The 14564-nt window shown below is 53.1% G+C and overlaps 1 protein-coding gene across 2 annotated transcripts in view; it reads left to right on the top strand.

Annotated features, from left to right (window-relative positions):
* The window catches only part of LOC124048049 (protein jagged-1b-like), a 107334-nt gene that overhangs the window by 14303 nt on the left and 78467 nt on the right, over window positions 1-14564 (top strand). For both annotated transcript variants that reach the window (XM_046368430.1, XM_046368429.1), the window contains exon 3: window positions 9323-9374. In XM_046368430.1, the coding sequence (XP_046224386.1) occupies window positions 9323-9374 (52 nt within the window). The remainder of the gene's footprint in view (window positions 1-9322; window positions 9375-14564) is intronic.

The raw sequence follows: 14564 nt of genomic DNA, 5'->3' as shown, positions 1-14564 counted from the left end.
CTTTGAGGGTGGTAGTGGGAGGTCTTTGAGAGTGGTAGTGGGAGGTCTTTGAGAGCGGTAGTGGGAGGTCCTTGAGAGGAAGGTCCATGAGAGTGGTAGTGGGAGGTCTTTGAGAGTGGTAGTGGGAGGTCTTTGAGAGTGGTAGTGGGAGGTCCTTGAGAGTGGTAGTGGGAGGTCTTTGAGAGCGGTAGTGGGAGGTCCTTGAGAGTGGTAGTGGGAGGTCCTTGAGAGTGGTAGTGGGAGGTCTTTGAGAGCGGTAGTGGGAGGTCCTTGAGAGTGGTAGTGGGAGGTCTTTGAGAGCGGTAGTGGGAGGTCCATGAGAGTGGTAGTGGGAGGTCTTTGAGAGCCGTAGTGGAAGGTCCATGAGAGTGGAAGGTCCTTGAGAGTGGAAGGTCCATGAGAGTGGTAGTGGGAGGTCTTTGAGAGCCGTAGTGGAAGGTCCATGAGAGTGGAAGGTCCTTGAGAGTGGAAGGTCCATGAGAGTGGTAGTGGGAGGTCTTTGAGAGCCGTAGTGGAAGGTCCATGAGAGCCGTAGTGGAAGGTCCATGAGAGTGGTAGTGGGAGGTCCATGAGAGCCGTAGTGGAAGGTCCATGAGAGCCGTAGTGGAAGGTCCATGAGAGCCGTAGTGGAAGGTCCATGAGAGCCGTAGTGGAAGGTCCATGAGAGCCGTAGTGGAAGGTCCATGAGAGCCGTAGTGGAAGGTCCATGAGAGCCGTAGTGGAAGGTCCTTGAGGCCGTAGTGGAAGGTCCTTGAGAGCCGTAGTGGGAGGTCCTTGAGAGCCGTAGTGGGAGGTCCTTGAGAGCCGTAGTGGGAGGTCCTTGAGAGCCGTAGTGGGAGGTCCTTGAGAGCCGTAGTGGGAGGTCCTTGAGAGCCGTAGTGGGAGGTCCTTGAGAGCCGTAGTGGGAGGTCCTTGAGAGCGGTAGTGGGAGGTCCTTGAGAGCGGTAGTGGGAGGTCCTTGAGAGTGGGAGGTCCTTGAGAGCGGTAGTGGGAGGTCCTTGAGAGCGGTAGTGGGAGGTCCTTGAGAGCCGTAGTGGAAGGTCCTTGAGAGCCGTAGTGGAAGGTCCTTGAGAGCCGTAGTGGAAGGTCCATGAGAGCCGTAGTGGAAGGTCCTTGAGAGCCGTAGTGGAAGGTCCTTGAGAGCCGTAGTGGAAGGTCCTTGAGAGCCGTAGTGGAAGGTCCTTGAGAGCCGTAGTGGAAGGTCCTTGAGAGCCGTAGTGGGAGGTCCATGAGAGCCGTAGAGGGCATATTGAGAAACACCCAAGGTGTGTTCTTCCCTCTGTCTGTCACGGTGCTGCCTGCCAGGCTTTGAACTGTGGAAGTGTGTGTGAGGGAGAGATTGGGGGGGAAAGTGGTTTTCCTCTGTCTCTGTGTGTGTGTGGTGAGAGATTGAGGGAAAGTGTTTTTCGTGTGTGTGTGTCATGAAGAGAATGTCTCTCTCTCAAAGTTTGAGTTGTGTTTCAGTTCAACTAGAGTACCTCTAGCAGAACCTAGATCTTGACTACTCGGGTAGATGGGGTTGATCATTTTATATCGCTAGTTTACCGAATCAAAACAAATTATGTCGCACACTCCATGTATAAATTCCCAGCAATTTAATGGGTATTTACCAACTTTTAGATATCACTGTACCTTTCTGATATATTCAGGAACACGAATAACGAGTCGGCGTCCTGCCGCGGGGGTCCTGTCGTGGGGGGTCGGCGTCCTGCCGCGGGGGTCCTGTCGTGGGGGGTCGGCGTCCTGTCGCGGGGGGTCGGCGTCCTGTCGCGGGGGTCCTGTCGCGGGGGTCCTGTCGTGGGGGGTCTGCGTCCTGTCGCGGGGGTCCTGTCGTGTATTGATTATGGTCCTAGGAGGGTAAATCCTGTATTGGTTATGGTGCTAGGAGGGTAAATCCTGTATTGGTTATGGTGCTAGGAGGGTAAATCCTGTATTGGTTATGGTGCTAGGAGGGTAAATCCTGTATTGATTATGGTGGTGAGTGGAATGTAGTTCTGTGGCTTGGTTTTAATGCTCTTGAATCTACTGCTTTCTGAAAGCAGTTTGATGTAACGGATAGGTTACAAAGTTACAAACTTTGCAAAAGTTTCGTGTGTGTGTGTGTGTGTGTGTGTGTGTGTGTGTGGAGTTCAGTCAGGTGTCCTGGCTAGAGACAGCTTTTTAATCAGATGTCCTGTCAGCTTTGTTGGACAGTGTGTCTGTTAGGGCCAGGACGATACCAGTGTCTCACACACACAGACTTCATGGCCAGTCCCAACTACAGTTCAGAGAGTTAGTTCAGAGCCGGGCTGTCGCCTGGGAAAGGAAATCTGGCAGCTGTAGACATACTGTTATACACTCTTAGCTGATAACCATGTGTGTGTGTGTGTGTACAGTTCAGAGAGTTAGTTCAGAGCCGGGCTGTCGCCTGGGAAAGGAAATCTGGCAGCTGTAGACATGCTGTTATACACTCTTAGCTGATAACCGTGTGTGTGAGCGACTGAGACAACGTATGGTGTATATCTCTCTCTCTCTCTCTCTCTCTACAGTTGTACTGACCAAATGGCATCCTATTCCCTTACACTGTGCACTGCGTTTGACCAGGACCCATTTAGGCTCCATAGGGCTCCAGTCAAACGTAGTGGTACACTATGTAGGGAATAGGGTGCCATTTGGAACGGAGCCCAAATGCTTTTCACGTTGAGCGTAATAGATAGTAACTGTCAGAACGACCTCGCGGAACACGTTCTATGTTTAAACAAGGGCCCTGAGATGAGAGGTCCGACATTTTTAATACAAAACTGTTGGCCTCTGCTACTGTCTTTTAAAACAAGGTCCGACATTTTTAATACAAAACTGTTGGCTACTGCTACTGTCTTTTAAAACAAGGTCCGACATTTTTAATACAAAACTGTTGGCCTCTGCTACTGTCTTTTAAAACAAGGTCCGACATTTTTAATACAAAACTGTTGGCCTCTGCTACTGTCTTTTAAAACAAGGTCTGACATTTTTAATACAAAACTGTTGGCCTCTGCTACTGTCTTTTAAAACAAGGTCCGACATTTTTAATACAAAACTGTTGGCCTCTGCTACTGTCTTTTAAAACAAGCCTCTTGTCACAACACATTTACATTTGGTTAAATAAATAAACTACATTTGGTTAAATAAACTAAAACTGTAATGATTTTAACAAGAGGTGAATTAAAATGTGTTATGTGACAGACAGTATTCGTAGTCGGGCTGTATATCAGTGAATAGGGTGGGGGGGTAACAGTATTATATCTGAATGGGCTGGGAGGTTTTAACAGTATCAGTGAATAGGGTGGGGGGGGGGGTAACAGTATTATATCTGAATGGGCTGGGAGGTTTTAACAGTATCAGTGAATAGGGTGGGGGGGGGGTGTAACAGTATTATATCTGAATGGGCTGGGAGGTTTTAACAGTATCAGTGAATAGGGTGGGGGGGGGGGGTAACAGTATTATATCTGAATGGGCTGGGAGGTTTTAACAGTATCAGTGAATAGGGTGGGGGGGGGGGTAACAGTATTATATCTGAATGGGCTGGGAGGTTTTAACAGTATGTCCGGACTAGTCCACCACAGGGTGGCTCACTGCTCGTCCCCAACCACTCACATCCAGGTAGACTGAGCTTTGGCTGCATCCCAAATGGCAACCTATTCCCCATATAGGGCACTACTTTAGACCAGGGCCCTATGCCACCCTATATAGTGCACTACTTTAGACCAGGGCCCTATGGCAACCTATTCCCCAAATAGGGCAATACTTTAGACCAGGGCCCTATGCCACCCTATATAGTGCACTACTTTAGACCAGAGCCCTATGCCACCCTATATAGTGCACTACTTTAGACCAGGGCCCTATGCCACCCTATATAGTGCACTACTTTAGACCAGGGCCCTATGCCACCCTATATAGTGCACTACTTTAGACCAGAGCCCTGACCCCCCCCCTTCATCTACTGGTGTGGTACTAGGTAGGGTGATGACCCCCCCCCTTCATCTACCGGTGTGGTACTAGGTAGGGTGATGACCCCCCCTTCATCTACTGGTATGGTACTAGGTAGGGTGATGACCCCCCCCCCTTCATCTACTGGTGTGGTACTAGGTAGGGTGATGACCCCCCCCCCTTCATCTACTGGTGTGGTACTAGGTAGGGTGATGACCCCCCTTCATCTACTGGTGTGGTACTAGGTAGGGTGATGACCCCCCCCCCCCTTCATCTACTGGTGTGGTACTAGGTAGGGTGACTCCCCCCCCCTTCATCTACTGGTGTGGTACTAGGTAGGGTGATGAAGGGGGGGGGGGGTCATCTACTTGAACCCCAGAGAGAGATGAAACGCCATTTCACCGTCCCGAGTGATTTTGTAACAACATCTGTTGGCAGCACCGTAGACATTAACCTCGTAGGAATCAACGTGGTCTCTTTATCCTGCCGACAGTTTGCTGAATATCATTTCCTCTACTGTTATCCGGCCGCCCGGGTAGGGGGGAGTTCGGTGTGAGAGCCTGGCGGTGCTGATTAGGTAGGCTGTTGTGTGCTGTGTAAACATGTTGAGAGCTGTGCTGTGTAGTGAGTCAGGTTCATTCTCCACTGTCTCAATTGGCACCCTAGTCCCTATGTAGTCCACTACTTTAGACCAGGGCACATAGGGGATAGGGGGCCACTACTTTAGACCAGGGCCCATAGTGGATAGGGGGGCATTTGGACCACAGATCTCCCTATAGTCATTTATCAGGTCCCTTGATGACTAAAATGTGGCCTATGGTAGAGAAATGAACATTCAATTCTCTGGCAACATTTCTGCCAATGGCACGCTTCCTGAAAACATGAGACATCTGTAGCATTGTGTTGTGTGACACATTTTAGTGGCCTTTTATTGTCACCAGCACAAGGTGCACCTGTGTAATGATTATGCTGTTTAATCAGCTTCTTGATATTCCACACCTGTCAGGTGGATGGATTATCTTGGCAAATGAGAAATGCTCACTTAACAGGGATGTAAACACATTTGTGCACAAAAATTGAGAAATGATCCGTTTTTTATCTATTTCAGCTCTTGAAACATGGGACCAACACCTAACATGTTGCGTTTTTATATTTGTGTGTTTTTTTTATTTTATTTTTACTCTGACTAGTTTGACAACACTCTTTGTAAGCTTTCCTATTATATCAAATTCAACGTTTTGTCTTTTCCAGATGGTATGGTGGCGTAATGGGTTTTATCTCCTGAATGTTTTGGCAAAAAAAGTGACTTCCTTACCCCTTCATTACTCTCTTTAATGTAGGATCATACCTCTGTAATCCTGATGCTCCCGTAGCTATTGAGTTCTTGACCGGTAATCGGTGTCAGATCAGACGGGTGACTTGTTGGGGTGAGCAGAGACCTGCGAGACGGTGGAGTGAGGCATGAGAACCTGAAGGTGTTTGTTTAGCTGGCGAGGAGGCAGTTTTTAATTTTTTTTTTAAATGAAGTCGACGAGAGAGACAGCCGTGAGAGTTTACCGTGTGAATCGGTGAACCTTTTTTTAGTTGCAGAGTGGAACAAGATGAGGCACGAGAAAATCAAGAGGGCGAGAGACAGTTTACCTTTATCATCCATGCCTGTGGGTGATGCCTGTGGGAGATGCCTGTGGGAGATGCCTGTGGGAGATGCCTGTGGGCGATGCCTGTGGGCGATGCCTGTGGGTGATGCCACACTGTCACAGCATCTCTGAGGCAAGTAGGTGTTGGATGCTAGAAAGTGGAGTCGCCTCTTGAAGTGAAGAAACTTGTGTGTGAGAGAGAGCTCCTGACCCAGAGATCTGAGCCGGCTGTAGGAAACCGTTGACCTATAGATGCAGGCCTTCTCTCTCACACACAGTCACGGAGCTCGGTCTCTCACAGTCACGGAGCTCGGTCTCTCACAGTCACGGAGCTCGGTCTCTCACAGTCACGGAGCTCGGTCTCTCACAGTCACGGAGCTCGGTCTCTCACAGTCACGGAGCTCGGTCTCTCACAGTCACGGAGCTCGGTCTCTCACAGTCACGGAGCTCGGTCTCTCACAGTCACGGAGCTCGGTCTCTCACAGTCACGGAGCTCGGTCTCTCACAGTCACGGAGCTCGGTCTCTCACAGTCACGGAGCTCGGTCTCTCACAGTCACGGAGCTCGGTCTCTCACAGTCACGGAGCTCGGTCTCTCACAGTCACGGAGCTCGGTCTCTCACAGTCACGGAGCTCGGTCTCTCACAGTCACGGAGCTCGGTCTCTCACAGTCACGGAGCTCGGTCACAGCGCTCGGTCTCTCTCTCTGACACGATGAAATTGTCTGTCTTGTCCCGATGTGTCCTGACATGACCTACTCTCAGCAGTCCTGTCATCTTGTTGTATGACCGGTTATCCCCAACCACCCCTGTAGATTCTCCCATCTCTCCCGTGACATTCTCTGTGTCTGTCCTGACTTGACCTACTAAAACCATGGACCAAAACTTAGTGTGTATACAACAACAAGCCCTGTCACTACCCTGTTTCACAATCCTCTGTGTGTCATATCTAGTCTGCCTGTCCTGACTTGACCTACTCAACCACAAAGCTTTCACCATCGTCTCACAGAGATCGATAATGATACATGCCTGATTTGTTTATATAATGTTTGTTGTTTATTTAATTTTGTGGGGGGGGGGGGGTTTGTGTTTTATTTTTTTATTGTGTATAATTGTATTTTGTGAGTTCCCCAGGGTACATTTGCAAATGTGTTTTCCTTAAATACAAGTTAATGATAATGAATCCCAGCCGGTGTGAGTCGTCGTCCTCAGTTACTGCTCTCTCACAGACCGGTTTTCTAGTCTGTAGTTCTGTCCTGTTCCAACATGGCTTACTAAATCATACGATCTCAGCAGTTCTGACTGAGTAACTCAGCGCATCGCCCTCAGACCGTCGCCCTCAGACCGTCGCCCTCGGACCGTCGCCCTCGAACCGTCGCCCTCGGACCGTCGCCCTCGGACCGTCGCCCTCGGACCGTCGCCCTCGGACCGTCGCCCTCGGACCGTCGCCCTCGGACCGTCGCCCTCGGACCGTCGCCCTCGGACCGTCGCCCTCGGACCGTCGCCCTCGGACCGTCGCCCTCGGACCGTCGCCCTCTAAGCGTATTAAGTTGAATCCTAGGATGGTGATGAATCGTTCTGAAATTGCTGTTGATATGCATTTTCTTCCCCTTGCTGCGAGTTCAAACCGGTTTTAAACCTGATTCACACAATGTGTACCCAATGCATGCTGTTTGGTTACCTTTAGCCAAAGACCATGTCTTTAAACATTTTGTTTTGTATAAATTAGTGACTTCAGAAGCTATTCATACTGCTTGGTTTTTTTGTTGCCTAAATGGTTTAAATTGAGAGTTTTGTATCACACAATAACCCATAATATTTGATTTTTTTTTTTTTTTTACAAATTATGTCCCCCATCACTAGTCCCAACATCCTGTCATCTACACAGCTGACGGTGTGAGAGACTATCCATTTCCCCCATCACTAGTCCCAACATCCTGTCATCTACACAGAGAGACTATCCATTTCCCCCATCACTAGTCCCAACATCCTGTCATCTACACAGAGAGACTATCCATTTCCCCCATCACTAGTCCCAACATCCTGTCATCTACACAGAGAGACTATCCATTTCCCCCATCACTAGTCCAACATCCTGTCATCTACACAGAGAGACTATCCATTTCCCCCATCACTAGTCCCAACATCCTGTCATCTACACAGAGACTATCCATTTCCCCCATCACTAGTCCCAACATCCTGTCATCTACACAGAGAGACTATCCATTTCCCCCATCACTAGTCCCAACATCCTGTCATCTACACAGAGAGACTATCCATTTCCCCCATCACTAGTCCAACATCCTGTCATCTACACAGAGAGACTATCCATTTCCCCCATCACTAGTCCCAACATCCTGTCATCTACACAGAGACTATCCATTTCCCCCATCACTAGTCCCAACATCCTGTCACCTACACAGCTGACGGTCTGAGACTCGATCGATTTCCCACGGAGACTGTATCAACCACTTATCTAGCTACTTCATCAGATCAACTGTTGGCATGGTAACTGGATTACCTGTGATCTGAGGTTCATATTGGGATGAGGAAGGGATGAGGAAGAAGTAGCCAAGCTACAGAAGAGTTGTTTCGAAAGGGATCAGTTTGAGCAAGGCGAGGTACATAATCCCTCCTCATCACATAATGATTAGTTATTAGGGATGAAGGTGATTTTTGTAGATCAGGTGATTTTGCACAGGTCTAACAGCAATGTAGTCCATCTCAAACACACACACACACACACACACACACACACACACACACACACACACACTGGTTTCCGTATTTGGTAGTGTTGCAGTCTGTGTCGGACTGTCACAATTGGCACCCTAGTCCCTATGTAGTCCACTACTTTAGACCAGGGCCCATAGGGAATAGGGGGCCACTACTTTAGACCAGGGCCCATAGGGGATAGGGGGCCACTACTTTAGACCAGGGCCCATAGGGGATAGGGGGCCACTACTTTAGACCTGGGCCCATAGGGGATAGGGGGCCACTACTTTAGACCTGGGCCCATAGGGAATAGGGGGCCACTACTTTAGACCAGGGCCCATAGGGAATAGGGGGCCACTACTTTAGACCAGGGCCCATAGGGGATAGGGGGCCACTACTTTAGACCAGGGCCCATAGGGAATAGGGGGCCACTACTTTAGACCAGGGCCCATAGGGAATAGGGGGCCACTACTTTAGACCAGGGCCCATAGGGGATAGGGGGCCACTACTTTAGACCAGGGCCCATAGGGGATAGGGGGCCACTACTTTAGACCAGGGCCCATAGGGGATAGGGGGCCACTACTTTAGACCAGGGCCCATAGGGAATAGGGGGCCACTACTTTAGACCAGGGCCCATAGGGGATAGGGGGCCACTACTTTAGACCTGGGCCCATAGGGGATAGGGGGCCACTACTTTAGACCAGGGCCCATAGGGGATAGGGGGCCACTACTTTAGCACTTAACTGCTGTCCTTGACAATAGACACCAGGGACACTAGATAGTATGTTAATTTACACCGGAGAATGTGTGTGTTGCTGTTAGTGTTGCTACTTGCTATCAGTGTTTTGGTTCAGAGTTGCTCTTTGATGTTGTTCGGTTAGGGCTGCAATATTCTGGTAACTTTACCAGCGTGCCCAAGGTTAGCCAGAAATCACGGTGGGAAGAGTTTTAGTATGGGAGGGTGGGGGGGTTAACAGCTGTGTTTTGGTTAATATTGTGTTGACTCTGATCTCTCCATCTTCCCCCAGAGGTCCTACACAGTGATAGTGGAAGCCTTGGACGCTAACAATGACACCAGCGGTGAGTGGCTCTCTGTCCTGCTGGCTCTCTGTCCTGCTGGCTCTCTGTCCTGCTGGCTCTCTGTCCTGCTGGCTCTCTGTCCTGCTGGCTCTCTGTCCTGCTGGCTCTCTGTCCTGCTGGCTCTCTGTGTGTCCTGCTGGCTCTCTGTGTGTCCTGCTGGCTCTCTGTGTGTCCTGCTGGCTCTCTGTGTGTCCTGCTGGCTCTCTGTGTGTCCTGCTGGCTCTCTGTGTGTCCTGCTGGCTCTCTGTGTGTCCTGCTGGCTCTCTGTGTGTCCTGCTGGCTCTCTGTGTGTCCTGCTGGCTCTCTGTGTGTCCTGCTGGCTCTCTGTCCTGCTGGCTCTCTGTCCTGCTGGCTCTCTGTCCTGCTGGCTCTCTGTCTGTCCTGCTGGCTCTCTGTCTGTCCTGCTGGCTCTCTGTCTGTCCTGCTGGCTCTCTGTCTGTCCTGCTGGCTCTCTGTCTGTCCTGCTGGCTCTCTGTCTGTCCTGCTGGCTCTCTGTCTGTCCTGCTGGCTCTCTGTCTGTCCTGCTGGCTCTCTGTCCTGCTGGCTCTCTGTGTGTACTGCTGGTTCTCTGTCCTGCTGTCTCTCTCTCTCTCTCTCTCTCTCTGTGTCCTTCTCTCTCTCTCTCTCTCTGTGTCCTTCTCTCTCTCTCTCTCTCTCTCTGTGTCCTTCTCTCTCTCTCTCTCTCTGTGTCCTTCTCTCTCTCTCTCTCTCTGTGTCCTTCTCTCTCTCTCTCTCTCTGTGTCCTTCTCTCTCTCTCTCTCTCTGTGTCCTTCTCTCTCTCTCTCTCTGTGTCCTTCTCTCTCTCTGTCTCTCTGTGTCCTGTCTCTCTGTGTCCTTCTCTCTCTGTGTCCTCTCTCTCTGTCTCTCTGTGTCCTTCTCTCTCTCTGTGTCCTTCTCTCTCTCTGTCTCTCTGTGTCCTGTCTCTCTGTGTCCTTCTCTCTCTGTGTCCTTCTCTCTCTCTCTGTCTCTCTGTGTCCTTCTCTCTCTGTGTCCTTCTCTCTCTCTGTCTGTGTCCTTCTCTCTCTCTGTCTGTGTCCTTCTCTCTCTCTGTGTCCTTCTCTCTCTCTGTCTCTCTGTGTCCTTCTCTCTCTCTGTGTCCTTCTCTCTCTGTGTCCTTCTCTCTCTCTCTCTCTCTGTGTCCTTCTCTCTCTCTGTGTCCTTCTCTCTCTCTGTCTCTCTGTGTCCTTCTCTCTCTCTGTCTCTCTGTGTCCTTCTCTCTCTCTGTCTCTCTGTGTCCTTCTCTGTCTCTCTGTGTCCTTCTCTCTCTGTCTCTGTCTGTCTCCCTCTGTCTCTCTGTGTCCTTCTCTCTCTCTGTCTCTCTGTGTCCTTCTCTCTCTCTGTCTCTCTCTGTCTCTCTGTCTCTCTGTCTCTCTGCCCTGCTGGCGCGTTGTCCTACTTTTAGCTCACTCTGTTTTCCCCTCACTCATTCTTTCTCTCTGTCCTGCGTGTTAACCTTAGGAGCTCTCCTAGCTGTTGAAGGCACCTCTCCTCCCACATGGCCCGGTGTGTGAGCGCATGTTGACAGGTGTCTGTGACCACCTGACCACCTGAATAACTCAGTGAAAAGGGGGGAGAACAAGGGAGAGCAGGGGAGAGCTGCAGGCTGGGGGAGAGAGGGAGGGCGGGAGAGAGAGAGAGGATTCAGAGGTGGAGGAGTGATCTGTGGTTGTCCTTCATATGAAAGTGAGTAGTGAGATCAGACGGTAGCCTGGATCCAGTCACAATGCAGGTCTGTTACCTGACCTTTCATCTACAGGAGGTTACATCACTGTTCAGATACTATGTTCCACTATGGCACGATGATGAAGCACCATGGCTGTCTGTCTCTGGCTGGCTGGCTGTCTCTGGCTGGCTGGCTGTCTCTGGCTGTCTCTGGCTGGCTGCCTCTGGCTGGCTGGCTGGCTGGCTGTCTCTGGCTGGCTGTCTCTGGCTGTCTCTGGCTGGCTGTCTCTGGCTGTCTCTGGCTGGCTGTCTGTCTCTGGGTGGCTGTTTGTCTCTGGCTGGCTGTCTGGCTGTCTCTGGCTGGCTGTCTGTCTGTCTCTGGCTGGCTGTCTGTCTGTCTCTGGCTGGCTGTCTGTCTGTCTCTGGCTGGCTGTCTGTCTGTCTCTGGCTGGCTGTCTGTCTGTCTGCCTCTGGCTGGCTGTCTGTCTGTCTGCCTCTGGCTGGCTGGCTGTCTGTCGCTGGCTGGCTGGCTGTCTCTGGCTGGCTGGCTGTCTCTGGCTGGCTGGCTGTCTCTGGCTGCCTGTCTGCCTCTGGCTGGCTGGCTGTCGCTGGCTGTCGCTGGCTGTCTCTGGCTGTCTCTGGCTGGCTGGCTGGCTGTCTCTGGCTGGCTGTCTCTGGCTGTCTCTGGCTGGCTGGCTGTCTCTGGCTGGCTGGCTGTCTCTGGCTGCCTGGCTGCCTCTGGCTGGCTGTCTGCCTCCGGCTGGCTGGCTGTCACTGGCTGGCTCTGGCAGGCTGGCTGTCTCTGGCAGGCTGGCTGTCTCTGGCAGGCTGGCTGTCTCTGGCTGGCTGGCTGTCTCTGGCTGGCTGTCTCTGTCTGTCTCTGGCTGGCTGTTTGTCTCTGGCTGGCTGGCTGTCTGTCTCTGGGTGGCTGTTTGTCTCTGGCTGGCTGTCTGGCTGTCTCTGGCTGGCTGTCTGTCTGTCTCTGGCTGGCTGTCTGTCTGTCTCTGGCTGGCTGTCTGTCTGTCTCTGGCTGGCTGTCTGTCTGTCTCTGGCTGGCTGTCTGTCTGTCTGTCTCTGGCTGGCTGTCTGTCTGTCTCTGGCTGGCTGGCTGGCTGGCTGTCTGCCTCTGGCTGGCTGGCTGTCTGTCGCTGGCTGGCTGGCTGTCTCTGGCTGGCTGGCTGTCTCAGGCTGGCTGGCTGTCTCTGGCTGCCTGTCTGCCTCTGGCTGGCTGGCTGTCGCTGGCTGTCTCTGGCTGGCTGGCTGGCTGTCTCTGGCTGTCTGTCTCTGGCTGTCTCTGGCTGGCTGGCTGTCTCTGGCTGGCTGGCTGTCTCTGGCTGCCTGGCTGCCTCTGGCTGGCTGTCTGCCTCCGGCTGGCTGGCTGTCACTGGCTGTCTCTGGCAGGCTGGCTGTCTCTGGCTGGCTGGCTGTCTCTGGCTGGCTGTTTGTCTCTGGCTGGCTGGCTGTTTGTCTCTGGGTGGCTGTTTGTCTCTGGCTGGCTGTCTGGCTGTCTCTGGCTGGCTGTCTGGCTGTCTCTGGCTGGCTGTCTGTCTGTCTCTGGCTGGCTGTCTGTCTGTCTCTGGCTGGCTGTCTGTCTGTCTCTGGCTGGCTGGCTGGCTGTCTGCCTCTGGCTGGCTGTCTGTCGCTGGCTGGCTGGCTGTCTCTGGCTGGCTGGCTGTCTCTGGCTGGCTGGCTGTCTCTGGCTGGCTGGCTGTCTCTGGCTGCCTGTCTGCCTCTGGCTGGCTGGCTGGCTGTCGCTGGCTGTCTCTGGCTGTCTCTGGCTGGCTGTCTCTGGCTGGCTGGCTGTCTCTGGCTGTCTGTCTCTGGCTGTCTCTGGCTGGCTGTTTGTCTCTGGCTGGCTGTCTGTCTCTGGCTGGCTGGCTGGCTGTCTGTCTCTGGCTGGCTGGCTGTCTGTCTCTGGCTGGCTGTTTGTCGCTGGCTGGCTGGCTGTCTGTCTGTCTCTGGCTGGCTGTCTGTCTCTGGCTGGCTGGCTATCTGTCTCTGGCTGTCTCTGGCTGGATGTTTGTCTCTGGCTGGCTGTTTGTCTCTGGCTGGCTGTCTGTCTCTGGCTGGCTGGCTGGCTGTCTGTCTCTGGCTGGCTGGCTGTCTGTCTCTGGCTGGCTGTTTGTCGCTGGCTGGCTGGCTGTTTGTCGCTGGCTGGCTGGCTGGCTGTTTGTCGCTGGCTGGCTGGCTGGCTGGCTGTTTGTCGCTGGCTGGCTGGCTGGCTGTCTGTCTCTGGCTGGCTGGCTGTCTCTGGCTGGCTGGCTGTCTCTGGCTGGCTGTCTGGCTGGCTCAGGCTGGCTGGCTGTCTCTGGCTGGCTGTCTAGCTGTCTGGCTGTCTCTGGCTGGCTGTCTGGCTGTCTCTGGCTGGCTGTCTAGCTGTCTCTGGCTGGCTGTCGCTGGCTGGCTGTCGCTGGCTGGCTGTCGCTGGCTGGCTGTCGCTGGCTGGCTGTCTGTCTGTCTCTGGCTGGCTGTCTGTCTGTCTCTGGCTGGCTGTCTCTGGCTGGCTGTCGCTGGCTGGCTGTCGCTGGCTGGCTGGCTGGCTGTCTCTGGCTGGCTGTCTAGCTGTCTCTGGCTGGCTGTCTCTGGCTGGCTGGCTGTCGCTGGCTGGCTGTCGCTGGCTGTCTGTCTGTCTCTGGCTGGCTGTCTGTCTGTCTCTGGCTGGCTGTCTGTCTGTCTCTGGCTGGCTGTCTGTCTGTCTCTGGCTGGCTGTCGCTGGCTGGCTGTCGCTGGCTGTCGCTGGCTGGCTGTCGCTGGCTGGCTGTCGCTGGCTGGCTGTCGCTGGCTGGCTGTCGCTGGCTGGCTGTCGCTGGCTGGCTGGCTGTCTCTGGCTGGCTGTCTCTGGCTGGCTGTCTGTCTGTCTCTGGCTGGCTGTCTGTCTGTCTGTCTCTGGCTGGCTGGCTGGCTGTCTGTCTCTGGCTGGCTGTCTGTCTGTCTCTGGCTGGCTGTCTGTCTGTCTCTGGCTGGCTGGCTGTCGGTCTCTGGCTGGCTGTCGGTCTCTGGCTGGCTGTCGGTCTCTGGCTGGCTGGCTGTCGGTCTCTGGCTGGCTGGCTGTCGGTCTCTGGCTGGCTGTCTGTCTCTGGCTGGCTGTCTGTCTCTGGCTGGCTGTCTGTCTCTGGCTGGCTGTCTCTGGCTGGCTGGCTGTCTCTGGCTGTCTGTCTCTGTCTGTCTCTCTGTCTCTGTGTCTGACATAAAGGTGAGGGGGGAGTGTAATGGAACTACAGTGAGGGGGAGTGTAATGGAACTACAGTACGGGGGGTGTAATGGAACTACAGTACGGGGGGTGTAATGGAACTACAGTACGGGGGTGTAATGGAACTACAGTACAGGGGGTTGTAATGGAACTACAGTACAGGGGGTGTAATGGAACTACAGTACAGGGGGTGTAATGGTACTACAGTACGGGGGGTGTAATGGAACCACAGTACGGGGGGTGTAATGGAACTACACTACAGAGGGGGGTGTAATGGAACTACACTACAGAGGGGGGTGTAATGGAACTACACTACAGAGGGGGGTGTAATGGAACTA

This window comes from Oncorhynchus gorbuscha, linkage group LG11 (genome assembly GCF_021184085.1).
Source record: "Oncorhynchus gorbuscha isolate QuinsamMale2020 ecotype Even-year linkage group LG11, OgorEven_v1.0, whole genome shotgun sequence".
Classification (NCBI taxonomy): domain Eukaryota; kingdom Metazoa; phylum Chordata; class Actinopteri; order Salmoniformes; family Salmonidae; genus Oncorhynchus; species Oncorhynchus gorbuscha.
The sequence above is the reverse complement of the archived record's forward strand: the minus strand, read 5'-3'. Positions and strand labels throughout refer to the sequence as shown.